Genomic DNA, 12,421 nt, shown 5'->3' on the forward strand with positions numbered 1-12,421 from the left:
TGAGAAATTCACGACAGCTGCAGGATTCGACACTCGGGAGTACACGCTTAGCAGGAGGGTGCCTTGACCACTCGGCCAAGCTGTCTTATTATGTAAAAATATAGAGACAGTGGACGGTGAACTTACAGATGAGAGTTTTGTCTTTACTAATAGTCTATTGGAGCTCTATGACAGGAAGGGAGAGCAAGCAAACAGCAAATTACTTAGCAGCTTGACCTCGGATTTCTACCGTCTTCCCTCTCGATATTCTATACTCTGTGTCTTGGTATAACTATCACTGCTGTATATTTGAACTGTTGGCAGGCGCCTAAGCTGCCAGGCATTTCACTTTTTTAAATACGTACTCCTTTTCCTGGCATTGCTTTATCGGAGACTTAAAACCTTTATATATTCGTGTGTAATGTATATTTATTTGGGAATAGTTTGACATCTTAAGAAGCATGTGAAAATTCAAATCTAGATCCCACAATGACAGCTGAGGGCCATGGTAATCCTAATCACAGGTTTCTTGTGAGAGTCCGACCAATTCATGATAATTCCTATTATCTCTGTCTTTCCTCAGAACAGCAGGGTCTAGAAGGTATGACCAGGCGGTGAGTGGAGCTTGCGACTGAATTATTCTGCCATCCGCTGCTGAGCATCAACTTCTTGCTCGGAGTCCTTCTTCACTTCTCAATGATTGTGCTGGTCTAGCTTTGGAGCAGAGTTAATCCCAAGTCCCATTCTCCTCTCCGTGCGCGACACCATGGCGCCCTCGACCACCGACGACTTGAAGTTCCTGTCCAATGCTCTCGCAACGCCAGACCAACTCTCGAGCTCTTCATCCTCCATCGATGGCGTTTCTCCCGACCTAGAAGCATCCATTCGCCTCGCCGGCACCCAGCTGACACAAGCCGCCGGAGTTCTCCTGCGATTGTCGCAGGATATCATCGCCCAGGCTGTCGTGACATTCACTCGTTTTTGGATCGGCCCCGAAGGAGGCAGTTTGCGGATCTACTCAGTGAAGGTATTTGCTACCTGCCGATTAACAGAAAGAGAGAAGAAGAAGAAAGATCCCTTCCGCTAACAGTTGACCCCCCTCAATATAGGATGTCTCCGCCGCAGCGCTCTATATGACCGCCAAGCTATCCTTCCAACCCACCTCCCCTCGCTCCGTCTTGAACGTCTACACCTTCCTTCTCTCCAAGGATGCCTCGCCGCTATGGTTCATCAACCCGCAAGGAGCGCCCGAGAAACCTGCCCCGGAGACCTACTACCTCTCCGAAGGCGGGTACCAAGCGCAGCGAATGACTCTGCTGCGGATCGAGTCGATCATCCTGCGCACGTTGGGCTTCGACACGCACGTCGCGCTCCCTCACACCATTGCCCTGACGTACCTGCAGACGCTAGGCGTGTCGTCGACGGGCGTGGCGCGCCGGGTCTTCGAGCATCTCAACGCGTCGCTGTTCTCGCCGCAGCTGCTGTACGTCACGCATCAGCCGAACGCGCTGGCCGTGTCGTCCATCTATCTCGCTGCGCGGGAGGAGGGCGTTAAGCTGGTAGATGGCGAGTGGTGGGAGGTGTTTGATGTGGACCGCGAGGAGCTCGGGTTCCTGGTGGTGGCGATGAGGAGCATGGAGGGGTTTGCGCGGGCTGAGAGGGAGAAGTGGTCATCTAAGACGGTTCCCGTGGTGGTGGACGAGGTGGAAGCGGAGATCGAGAGGCGGAGGATGATGGAGGAAGGAGAGTAAGTGGATAGGAGTGCGTGCGCTTGCAACCTTACCTGTAAATATATACTCACCCAGCTAAGCTACCTGTACATATGTAACCGACTATATGGTCCAATACAACAATCCATATCGATTCAACGAGCGATCTATGACTCTGAATAATACCGCTAGCCACTAACCAGCCACAGAACATGACCGAGGCGTGACTCAGGAAGAATCAGGGGATTCACTGGTTGAAGGAGTGGAAAGACCCGGCGTGACGAGGGAGTCTCCGCCACATGATGTCGTACCCCGCGTGCCCCAGGCAGAGACCGTCACCGCCCCGACTGATAAGGCCTCCCTTCCTCTGCATCCAACCCATCTCTCTTGCCCTTACCATCACCTCAAGGAACAATAGCGCACACATATTCATTTACACTAGAAGAGACATTCACACACCCACAGACAGCAAGTGAGAGAGAGAGAGAGCAAACACAAAGATGAACATCCTCCACTCCACGCTCTCCACCTGGCGCGACCGCCTGGCCCCGGTCTCCCGCACCTCGACCTTCCGCAACACCGGCCAAATCACCCCCGAGGAGTTCGTGCTGGCCGGCGACTACCTCGTCTACAAGTTCCCGTCGTGGTCCTGGGGCGACGCATCCTCGCCTGCCAAGCGCGTGTCGTACCTCCCCGCCGGGAAGCAGTTCCTGGTGACGCGCGGGGTGCCGTGCCACCGACGGCTGAATGATGATTTCGCGGGGGACGCGGGCCACGACGATGAGATCGTGCGGGACATGTTGTCGGGGGGCACGGGCGGTGCGGGGGACGATGATGACGATGGGTGGTTGAGGACGGGCGGCGGAGGGGATGCTGCGCATCGGGATCGGATCCGCGATGTCCGGACCGTCGACGAAGCAGGGAACATGGGCGAGAAGGAAGAAGAAGAGGAAGAGGAGATTCCCGACATGGAGGATGAAGATGACGATGAGGAGGCGATTATTCGTGAGCCCATGGGAGGGCCTGGAACGACGCAGTAAGCTTCCCCCCCCTCATTCTTGTCCATTTGATGCTAGATGAAATTAACAGATGGAATGCATTAGACCAACTCGCACCTACAACCTCTACATCACGTACTCCAACTTCTACCGGACCCCTCGACTCTACCTCTCCGGCTACCTGTCTCCCTCGCAACCTCTTTCCCCGCCGCTCATGATGGAAGACATCGTCGGCGACTACAAAGACAAGACCGTGACGCTGGAAGACTTCCCGTGGCTGGAGGGCAGCCCTAAGATGGCATCCGTGCACCCATGCCGTCACGCCTCCGTCATGAAGACTCTCCTCGACCGCGCCGACGCGGCGCTCAAGATCCGCTGCGAGAAGCTAAAGCAGGCGCAGGCGAACCCGAATGCCTCCCCCGCCGTGGGAAGGGGACTCGAAGGGTTGGTGGACGACGTCAAGGGCCTGTCCCTGGCGGAGCAGCAACAGCAACAACCGCAGAGCGGCGCCGGCGGCGACGAATGGGAAGTGCTGCAGCACGACGAGGAAGACCAGGTGGCTATCCGGGTGGATCAGTATCTGGTTGTTTTCCTGAAGTTCATTGCTAGTGTGACGCCGGGTATTGAGCATGATTATACCATGGGTGTATAATTTGTTTTCCTCACCTCTTTGATCCGATTGTGCCTTTTCATCTCGTTTTATTCATTTGTTTCCAGGCGCAAGGGATATTAGGCAGGTTCTTTTTTTTTTTCTTTATGATAGCATGACATGACATGATGTTACATTTGATTTACACAGATAGGTAATATGGATGTATTCGAAGCCGCTGTTGTTCCTTACAATAGTCATAGCGATATTTTTCTACAAATGATACAGATTTTAAACAATCCTTTTATAAACAATTCAATTCTCTACCACCTATCAAGCCATAGATGCTTGAGAACTGATGAAATAATCTATAAAGTATAAACCAAGATAATATTTGCACTGTATACTAACTAGCTACCTATTAGATTAAACCTCGAGAACCAATCTGGAAGTAGAAATATGTAAAAGACGACTGAAAGACCAGACAGACAAAGGGAAAGAAAGAGAAAAAAGGGTGATAAGACAAATAATGCCCGAAGTCCTGCACAAGAAGTGAATAAAGAAACAAAGAAAAAAAAGAATCATGGTAATAATGACAGAAAGTAGAATGGAAATAAATGTAAAAAAGGGGGAACGAAAGAAATCCTATACTCCAAATGACCGAATCAAGCAATAGAAAAGATTAGAGAAGGATACCGGGGAGTTCTAGCCCCGTGTTGAACCCGAAGGGTTTGCGTTAAGACCTGAAGGTTCACTTAGCACATTGGCATGTGTTTTCTGGTGCTGCACGCTCTGGCTGGGGTTCTGGCTCTGGCGCAGGTGCAGGGGTGGGTTCTTCGATCGGCTGGGGCTCTGGCTCCTGCTCTGGGCCCTGCTCTGGCACCTGCTCCGGCTCCGGCTGTGGTTGAGGCTCGGATGCAGGCTCAGGCTCCGGGGCAGGGCATGCTTCAACGACGACGACTTCAGGCTCCGGTTCAGGCTGGGGCTCCGGTTGAGGCTCAGGCTCAGGCTCAGTAGGCTCATGGACGGGAGGTTCAGGCTTGGGCTCGGGCTCAGGCTCGGGTTCTGGAGTAGGCTCGGGCTTTGGCTCGGGAGTGGGTTCTGGCTCAGGTTGAGGTTCAGGAGTAGGCTCAGGTTCAGGTTCGGGGGTAGGCTCAGGACTAGGGCTCGAAGAAGACGGAGGAGACTCCGGTTCTTCAGGTGTATGAGGCGGCGGCGTAGGCGTCGGAGTGGGTGTTGGCTCAGGCTCCGGCTCCGGCTCGGGTTCAGGTTCAGGTTCAGGTTGAGGTTCTGGCTCGGGTTCTGGCTCGGGTTCAGGCTCGGGCTCAGGCTCACTCTCCTCATAATGCGAACTAAAGAAGTTCCCAAGGTTGATACTGGGGCCGTCGGGGATACCAATCGAAGTATCGGAATTAGCGGTAGTGTCGGTCGACATGTCGGAGTCACCGCTGTTTTCGTCGTAGCTATGGGAGCTTGAGCTGCCGGTATGAAAACCTGGACCGTCCGGGATGGAAAAGTCCCAGTTGAAGCCCGCCTCGGAGTTACTGTTGAATTGTCTGGGGAGGAGGGCATGGTTCTATGGAAAGGCTCAGTTGTATGCTTTGCTGGAGAGGAACAAGAGCGAAGCTTACCTTGGAGATGGGCGCTGAGAGAACGGAGGTAGGGCTGGAAGCTAAGAGGAGGCACAAGAGTGCCGAGATGCTTCTTGTGGAATACATTGTGTGCAGGTGTGGTATGGAAACCTGATGCTTCAAGGATGTGGTCAATGCTTGGTGAAATGAGTTGATGTTGAGTTAAGAGATAGACAAAAAGCAAGAGAAGGAATGGATGATTGTATAGTGAAGGAATGCAGGAATGAATGGAACTGATTGCTGAATTGGAATGAGAGAGATCAAGGTCCTTTTATAACTAGAAAAGGTCATCTATGTCATCATGAAAAGGGCCTAGAGCCCTTGAAGGGTGTCTGGCCCCTGTATACAGCCCATAGGGATCTCATGCAAGGCCACGATAAGAAAGGAAAAGCCCCAATCGATACCGATAGGGTTGCATGAGGCAACAGGGATGCTCGTTCTAAGATCGGGAGTCCAGGGCGATAAGATGGATGCAGACCGATGCAAGGGAGACGCAGGACTATCCATTTTACTAGGGAGAAGGCACCCAAAGGAGAGCGAGGAGTCGCGCACAAACTTTGTTGTATTCTGTAAGCTGCACATGGCTATTTTCTGTCAAGATGATGCATATATTCATCGTTAGATCGTCAATCAGAGTATCCACAACCCGGCGGGACACAAAAGCGCCTGTTCATATATATCACAAAAGGATCCAAAGAAAGCCCATAAACCCAACATAAAATGAAAACAAAAAAGGTATATCTAAAACATCAACAGTAGATTTTCGTAAAGATCATCACTGCAAAGAATTTATGCCAAAGTAGATTGCTTCGCTAGATATCGTTCTAGCTCAGGATCGCCAAAAGCCGTGCCAAAATTGGTGGTGCTTCTGAGTTTCAGCTCGGGCTCCTGCTCTCCTTGGTTTGAGGCGTTGGTGTCGTCTTCCTTCGACTCCTGGGTTGCCCCAGACGACCCTAGGACGTGTCTCGCCTCGCCAAGGAGCTTTTGATCTAGCTCCTTGAGAAAGTCATTGTCGTGCTCCTCGTCGTTGACCAGGGAGAGAGGCCCCTTCAGAGCTGGGTCGTCGGGCAGATCGGCGAAATACGAATCGGAGTTTTCTGCAGGTTGCCGAAGCGCCCGGGGAGTAAGGGGTTCGTCCTCCTCTTTGATGGTGTCCTCGTTCGGAGACGGCAACTCCGTATCCATGTCGCGATCGATGACGGCCATGGGGGTGTGTCCCGCATCCCTGACCAGGTTCCTTTCTGGGGGCCCTAGCTCGGACAGACGGAGTTTAAAGCCGGGTTTGATTTCGGCCTTGTGAGTAGCAGAGGGAGACGTCTCCCGAGACAGCGGGGATGGGGGCGTCATCACGCGGGCAAAGATTTCCGGCGGCAGCGCGGTGGATTTCAGCGTGATGCCATCCAATTTGCTGTCGAGCTTTTCGATGGGGACGGACATAGTAGAGCCGGGAGTTGAGTCGGTCGCATGGGACCGGGGTGACAGAGCAGCGTCAAGGGATGGGGTCGACAGGGTAGCTCCTTGCTCCGACAACGAGGTCTGGCTGTCTACTAGTTTCTCCGCTTCGGGGAAAACCCTTGTGGGCCGCGAGCCAGGGCTGGACCCCTCCCACACCTGGGGATTGGTGCCGAGGTGAGTCGAGTCCGACCAGTTCGTGGGCAAGTTCTGAAAGGTCACGGACGACTGGGGTGCCGAGGCGCCAGGTGGTGAGGTCGAGCCAGCGACCGTAGCCCCGGTGCGCCTCAGCAGCGACTCCAGTTCGGCGATCTTGGATTTCAGTAACGAGCGCTCCTGCTCCCATAATTGCCTCTCTTCGGCAAAGAGAGCCCTCTCGCCGTCGAAGTTCGCTCGTTGTCGATCCAGGAGGGACTGGGCCTGGTCGAGGTAATTTGCACTGGAGACGGAGGAGTCGCCCTGGGTGCCAAGCGTGTGATTCATGTGATGATAGGGATGGTTGACGGGCAACGACTGCGCCCGACGCATGATAGGCGTGGCCGTAGGAGAGAAGCGCACCTCCTTGTAGCAGCTGCCGTGGCCATTCGGAGATTTCGTAGCGGTTGCTGACTTCATTGTGTGGGTTGGGAGTGGTAGACAGATGACTTCTACTGAGACAAGTTCAAGGGATGGGCGAGCCCCTTATAGAAAGGGATGGCCGGGTATAAGAAATTTAATAAAAAAAAAAGGAAACGAGAAAAGGCGAAAAAGAACGAGGCGAGATTTCTAGCCTCGGGCAGACCCAAAAAATCCAAATAAAATTGGGTACTGAATGAACGGTCAGCTACACAATCCAACGATATGAAACAGCGCGGAAGCAGGTCGCAAACCATGCAACAAATAAGGACGTACGGAAAGCAACGTGCATCAAGTGGCGAAACAATCAACAGGTCGGGGCTGGCAGGGAGCCAACCATGCGATTCGACAATTCAGAGCGATGAATTAATCCGATGCCAACGGGTGCCTGAAAACAACACCCACGGATCCGGCAGAAATGGGAGAGAGAGTCCAAGAAAGAGGGAGAGAGAGAGGATCGTGACGGGCAACAAGTGACAGCGGGTGGGCGTTCACGGAGATCAGGCGGCCAAACGTGGGGCGACAAGTGGACAATGCGCTTGAGTGCAGCGATGGGTTCACAACATCGTGCTATTTGCAAGTGGACCTATGAAGATGGGGAGAAATCAGGCATCCGGACTTGCAACGACTGGCTGGTGAAGGCGAGTCCCACATGCGGGGAAGAGGACGAGGGACGGACAGGCCGAGGGAGGCTGGTGAGCTGTCCGAGGGGGAGGATAAGATGGGAGATACACCGCCAGTTGAGGGGAGAGATGGGAAATAAAGATAACGATCCCAGAATGAAACCAAGAGAGGATGCAAGAGGCAACGCGGACTGAAATATGAAAGACTCGCTTTCCCCGTGACGGCGAGGCCTGAGGCCGATCACGCGGCGGCCATGACGTCGAGGCAAACAAACCCCTTCTTCAGCATTCTTTTGGCTCTGGAGCACTAGTGACGAGTCACTAAATCTGACCAGCCCCTCCGATCATCCGTCCCCCCAGATGTCACCATCATCTGGCTTGATATCATCGTGGGAATGATGTAGTCAGTTCGCCGACTACGAGGCCTCGCCCAGCGGAACCGATTGGTGCGATGCGCCATTTTCACGCAGTCCCCTGAAACAAGCTCCAGCCTCGACTGGTGGCATCTCGTATCTCGCAGTTCACGCTATTCCATTAAAATGCAGTCTATCGCGATCTCTATTATATGCAATCACGCAAATGCCGTGCGGAGAGGTATCAATCAATCAACTAACTCGCCCTGACTCCCAAGTCCTTGAAAAAACAAATGCCAGATTTGAAAACTCCACGATGCCCCTCGATGACATCCTTCGTGTGGGGACACCACTGACACCAAAAGATCGCGCCGTTGTTCTGCGTCAAATATCAAAAACGACGTCATCGCGCAGCAACCGCCGGCCACCGGCCAATTGCTTCATTCCGTGACATCTCGGGGCTCCACGTTTCGATGGAAATCAGTGTCTATCGCGCGGTGGAGAACAAAAAAAAAAGGGTATGCGCTTTAAACGAAAATGACGCCAAATATGTAATGAGGGGAGCGGCCAATAAAACTCCAAATGGAAGGGAAAACGGTTTGCACGGGAAAAAAGAGCGAAAAAGGAAAAAAACATCGCATGTCGGGCGGATCGGAGAGACGTCAATCCTCCACCTCCCTAAAGACAAGACTTTTCTTGGGAGTTTCGTCTCCCCATCTGCAGCATGCGCTGCGCTTCGCTGATAACGTGTCGATGGATCGATGGCAGCGCAAGAAACTGAAGTTCTTTTCGCATCTTCCCGAAAACCGTGGCCAGGTACCAGACGCCGCGAGCCGACAGTTCACGGCCTCCCACGGCCGCTGACGGGAAGTAGAATCGAGGGTCCAGGTACAGGAGGACCGTCGTCCAGTTGGGCAGCTTCTCCGACAACATGCGACCTGCGCGCTCGTACTCTTTCAAGGTCCGCTTGGGGACCCCCGTCTGCGAATGGACGAAGAAGAAGACCTCGAATCCCACGCTGCGGATGCGATTGCGGGCGGTGGCGCTGAGGGTGTCGAGGAAAGCGCCGACGCGGTCGAGGTCGAACGAGTTGCGGAAGAAGAGCGTGTTGTGCGAATAGACAAAGTCCTCGACTTCGTCGTGCAGCTGGCGATTGACCGACAGCATGTTGCGGACGCGGCCGTTCTCGCCCACCCAGCTGGGGCACATGCAGAGCGCGCGATATCGTCCTCGCGCCGTGAACGTTTTTCCGCGGTCGTCGACCACGATCAAGGGCCGGTCCATGTAGTCGTTGGGGATGGCCAGGGCATATTCGTAGATCATCAGGCGCAGCTCCGCCGGTAAGCGCAGAAAGGGCGACTCCTTGGTGGCCAGTTTCCGGCCAGCGGGCTCGACAGCCTGAAGCATCTCCATTTTCTCGGGGTGGTTGACTAGCAACGAAGTAGATGATGGATATTGGTAACACGAATCAAAGTTATCGGGGTTGTTCGAGTGAGGGTAGAAAAGGCGACGATATGTCGACCAACATTTATACTTCCGACGGGGAACGAAATGACAGACTCCTCAGAAGCATCAACTGACACTAATCCTAGTAGCCAGGACTTATAATTGAGTCAATCCGTGCGCAAATGACCCGGACTGCAGGCAAAAGGGATGAATGATAGGAAGCGAAGGAAGGACAGGAATGCAGAGCAAGTTGGCAGACAGAATCAGCTCATGCCAAGGTGATGCGCTCACGGCCAGAAGAAAAAGAACAGGGAAAAGGGGGCAAAAAAGTGAAACGAGTGGACGCCGACGCAAAGAAAAAAAAAAAAAAAAAAAGGACAGGATCCGAACAGAAAGCGACATCACACCACTATTGATCAGCCAACTCCCTTTCGTAAAAAATGAGCGACTGGACGAGGCCAGAAACCGGGCCGGATCAACCGAACCATCGGCTGCAAAAGTTTATTGACGAAAACTTTTTTTTTCTCGAAGAACTCAATCGCCACCGGTCGCTCGCCAATGGGAACGTCGTCCCTGACGGCGTTTGCTGGGAAAAGTTGGGTCCTACCCGTTGAAGCAATTGACAGGAATGACGATAAAGATCCCGGGCGTCGACATGTCCATAGCACTCACTGATTAGATATGGGGATATCAGCCCATCTCCTGCAGGCATCCGCACGGCCTGGACTTACTGGAGTTAGTTCTGCTCCCCAAGATCCTAGTCCTCCGTAGATCCACGAGTCTGGTCTGGAGCCATCGGCCTGCCTGGACTCGGAGGAAATCCGCCGTGTCGGTTGTTCCTCGGAAGCGCCGCCGAGTGACGATGCTATTAATATTCATTAATATTCCCACGCAAACAATAGCCCAAGTCCGCCGCGAGGATCTTCATCAAACCCTGAACATCCCCAATCTTCGTTCCCGGGGCTCTGGGGCCATGGAGCTCTTCTGGAGCCAGATCTCCATATTCAATATGCACGATGGTAATAATAATCTTAATTGAAAATATAAGAAAACTCTATTCCCCCCCGACTCTGAGACAGGATCTTCACGTCCGTCGATAGACCCCCAGCGACCAGGCCGCGCGCAACACGGCCAGACCCCAGGCCATGCCGATGCTGTCGCGCAGCACGTTGAGTTTGCTCCCCTTGACCTCTCTCCACCCGACTGGAACCTCGGCCACCGAGACGCCCGCAAATTCAGCCAGCATCAGCATCTCCACGTCGAAGATCCACCCCTCCGAGTGCATGTAGGGGATGATGTACGGCAGCGCGCTGCGAGAAAACAGCTTGAACCCGCACTGAGTATCCTTGATCGTAGCCGTCTTGGACGGAGTCAGGAGCCAGAGGATCAGATGGAAGGAATGCATCAGGAAGTTGCGGAGCTTCGAGCGCTGTCGTTGCGGGGGCGCAATGTGTTAGTGTCGTTCCTCAAATTGGGTCGCAATGGGGAGCCATACCTTGACAACAGCTTCACTGCCAACCATATGGGCGCGGGACCCCACTGCTACGCCGCGGCCCTCGGAATCCTCGACCTCCTGACAAGCGGTGACAAGCTTTCCCAAATCTTCGAATTTACTGGCCCCATCCGCATCCGCAAAAACCACGTACTGCCCGCGGACATGTCTCATGCCGTGCGTGACGGCCCCGCCCTTCCCCCTATTCTGCGCCAATGTCACCACCCGGATCGTCCCAGGGGGTATATGAACGCCCTCCTGGACCTTGGGAGTCCAGGGACCGGCATGGCCCTTGGGATGCAGCGAGAGCTGGTGGTCCCGAGCGAAATTAAACGCGATCTCCTCCGTTCGATCCTTGGACCCATCCGAAACAAGGATAATCTCCCAGCCTCGATTGGCACGCGCCGGGCCATTCGCGGCCTGGCCGTTCAGATGCTCCTTGGCAGCGGTGCGTCGCCGAGTCATCCTTTCTCTTAACGCGGGAACCTCCTCCTCTGCGTGACTGGCGAGTGTCCCGTACATGCGCTCGAGATAGTTCACCGCTTCTTCCAGCATCCCGCCGAGCCGGTCCTCCTCGTTGTAGGCCGGCACCACCAGGGACATGAACAGTTCGGGGGTTTCCATGGCGGCGTGGTCCGGCATCCGACGGGTGCGTGCGGTCAAGGTGTCATACCAGCATGGGAGTTGCTGGGGCTCCGTAATCGATCCCTCCTTCGATAGGGTGCGGTATCTCTTTTCTCCCGGCAAGGGACTTCGCGGTACGGGGGCGACGATACAGAGGATAACGTAGGACTGTAATCGGAACGGGGACAGTTAATTGACACCGTTGATCGGATTCGTAGGAACAGAAAGATGGGTCAACCTACCAGAACAAAAGCCCCGATAAGAGTCGCGACCACGGTTAAGAGAAGGATGTGGACGGGAACGTTGGCAAGGAGGTCTGCGCAATGCACGCAGACCCCAGCCCACGTTTCGGAGGCCATGATAGTAACGATGCGATCACAAAAGTAGGGAGAGCGGTCGAGAAATTAGGAATGTCGAGATCGAAGAGAGGAAGGATGAGCTTAAGCGCTCAAGGGGACGGAGACAATCCGGACTGGCCAGCCATACGACGCGGAAGCTGTCTGGTACGGATAATTAACATGGAGCTGGGGAAGAGATTGGCATCGTCAGCCGGAGGGAGCGATGGATTATAAAAGCGAAGGAAGCGAAGTGCCGAAGAGGAGGTGAGGGGGAAGCGGGCGCATCTCCGACGCGTTCCTGTCGCCAGCTTGTCCTTTCAGTGCTTAGCGTCCCCGTCCCGTCGTCAGCATCTAAATTAAGTGCTGCCCTTTACGTATGTCCACGAGTTAGGCTTCTCTATTCGCGGTTTCATCGTACATTCAATGGTTGCCCTTCGTTCAGTAACATGCAGCTTGGCTAGATTAGAATTCTCTTATTTCCACAAGACATCTGTCTCTTTAGATCATCATCCATCTCATCCATTTTCCATTTTCTCCTGCTAGAGCTGTACAACCTCACTCCCTCCTGGCGT

At 53.8% G+C, this 12,421-nt stretch overlaps 6 protein-coding genes and 1 pseudogene across 7 annotated transcripts; 2 read left to right on the forward strand and 5 right to left on the reverse strand.

Annotated features, from left to right (window-relative positions):
* Positions 1-11: 11 nt before the first annotated feature.
* P170DRAFT_t37 lies at positions 12-85 on the reverse strand (annotated as a pseudogene). Its single transcript has one exon. The product of its transcript is annotated as a tRNA-OTHER (tRNA).
* Positions 86-454: 369 nt separating this feature from the next.
* Positions 455-1,730, forward strand: P170DRAFT_396297 (putative cyclin; the record flags this gene model as incomplete). Its single annotated transcript, XM_024846110.1, has 2 exons — positions 455-1,006; positions 1,089-1,730. Exons 1-2 carry the CDS (start codon positions 746-748, stop codon positions 1,728-1,730), a joined length of 903 nt encoding a protein of 300 aa, XP_024709002.1. The 5' UTR covers positions 455-745.
* Positions 1,731-2,038: 308 nt separating this feature from the next.
* On the forward strand, positions 2,039-3,475 carry P170DRAFT_431526 (ATG3/ATG10 family protein). Its single transcript, XM_024848057.1, has 2 exons — positions 2,039-2,724; positions 2,792-3,475. Exons 1-2 carry the CDS (start codon positions 2,189-2,191, stop codon positions 3,336-3,338), a joined length of 1,083 nt encoding a protein of 360 aa, XP_024709003.1. The 5' UTR covers positions 2,039-2,188; the 3' UTR covers positions 3,339-3,475.
* A 551-nt stretch (positions 3,476-4,026) lies between these two features.
* P170DRAFT_504636 (putative cell wall protein) lies at positions 4,027-5,054 on the reverse strand (the record flags this gene model as incomplete). Its single annotated transcript, XM_024854215.1, has 2 exons — positions 4,907-5,054; positions 4,027-4,851 (listed from the first exon to the last, which is right to left on the reverse strand). The coding sequence occupies exons 1-2, from the start codon at positions 4,991-4,993 to the stop codon at positions 4,027-4,029; spliced, it is 912 nt and encodes a 303-aa protein (XP_024709004.1). The 5' UTR covers positions 4,994-5,054.
* Positions 5,055-5,695: 641 nt separating this feature from the next.
* On the reverse strand, positions 5,696-6,973 carry P170DRAFT_420527 (uncharacterized protein; the record flags this gene model as incomplete). Its single annotated transcript, XM_024847298.1, has 1 exon — positions 5,696-6,973. The coding sequence occupies one exon, from the start codon at positions 6,971-6,973 to the stop codon at positions 5,696-5,698; it is 1,278 nt and encodes a 425-aa protein (XP_024709005.1).
* A 1,654-nt stretch (positions 6,974-8,627) lies between these two features.
* P170DRAFT_469198 (uncharacterized protein) lies at positions 8,628-9,362 on the reverse strand (the record flags this gene model as incomplete). The annotated part of the gene is made up of 1 exon (XM_024852602.1): positions 8,628-9,362. The coding sequence occupies one exon, from the start codon at positions 9,360-9,362 to the stop codon at positions 8,628-8,630; it is 735 nt and encodes a 244-aa protein (XP_024709006.1).
* Positions 9,363-10,479: 1,117 nt separating this feature from the next.
* On the reverse strand, positions 10,480-11,870 carry P170DRAFT_441983 (dolichyl-phosphate beta-glucosyltransferase; the record flags this gene model as incomplete). Its single annotated transcript, XM_024850429.1, has 3 exons — positions 10,480-10,824; positions 10,891-11,679; positions 11,754-11,870. 3 exons carry the CDS (start codon positions 11,868-11,870, stop codon positions 10,480-10,482), a joined length of 1,251 nt encoding a protein of 416 aa, XP_024709007.1.
* Positions 11,871-12,421: the final 551 nt, after the last annotated feature.

The sequence above is a fragment of the Aspergillus steynii genome, assembly GCF_002849105.1.
Source record: "Aspergillus steynii IBT 23096 chromosome Unknown P170scaffold_1, whole genome shotgun sequence".
Taxonomy (NCBI): Eukaryota; Fungi; Ascomycota; class Eurotiomycetes; order Eurotiales; family Aspergillaceae; genus Aspergillus; species Aspergillus steynii.